General features: G+C 31.9%; 1 protein-coding gene across 1 annotated transcript in view; it reads right to left on the reverse strand.

Annotated features, from left to right (window-relative positions):
* The window catches only part of LOC109862788 (chymotrypsin-2-like), a gene marked incomplete at its 5' end in the record, with an annotated part of 1,905 nt that extends 1,692 nt beyond the window's left edge, over positions 1-213 (reverse strand). The window contains one exon of the mRNA XM_020442927.1: positions 195-213. Coding sequence (XP_020298516.1) covers positions 195-213 — 19 coding nt within the window. The remainder of the gene's footprint in view (positions 1-194) is intronic.
* Positions 214-216: the final 3 nt, after the last annotated feature.

The raw sequence follows: 216 nt of genomic DNA on the forward strand, positions 1-216 counted from the left end.
ANTNNTTTNNNAAAAAANCATGTGATTTTTGCGGAATATGTTACGCNAACGTTGNAAAAGTTTTACAATATTTTACGCATAAGAGTTTAAGCGATATTATTACGTCACGTAATCGAATTTCGTGTAACGCGTCTCTGTTGTATTAAAACATTATTTTGTGACACGTAGAAAAAATGATCTTTAAATACACTTACCGTAAAGGCTGAACGCCAAGCA

This window comes from Pseudomyrmex gracilis, unplaced genomic scaffold (assembly GCF_002006095.1).
Source record: "Pseudomyrmex gracilis isolate BER0280 unplaced genomic scaffold, ASM200609v1 scaffold_2380, whole genome shotgun sequence".
Taxonomy (NCBI): Eukaryota; Metazoa; Arthropoda; class Insecta; order Hymenoptera; family Formicidae; genus Pseudomyrmex; species Pseudomyrmex gracilis.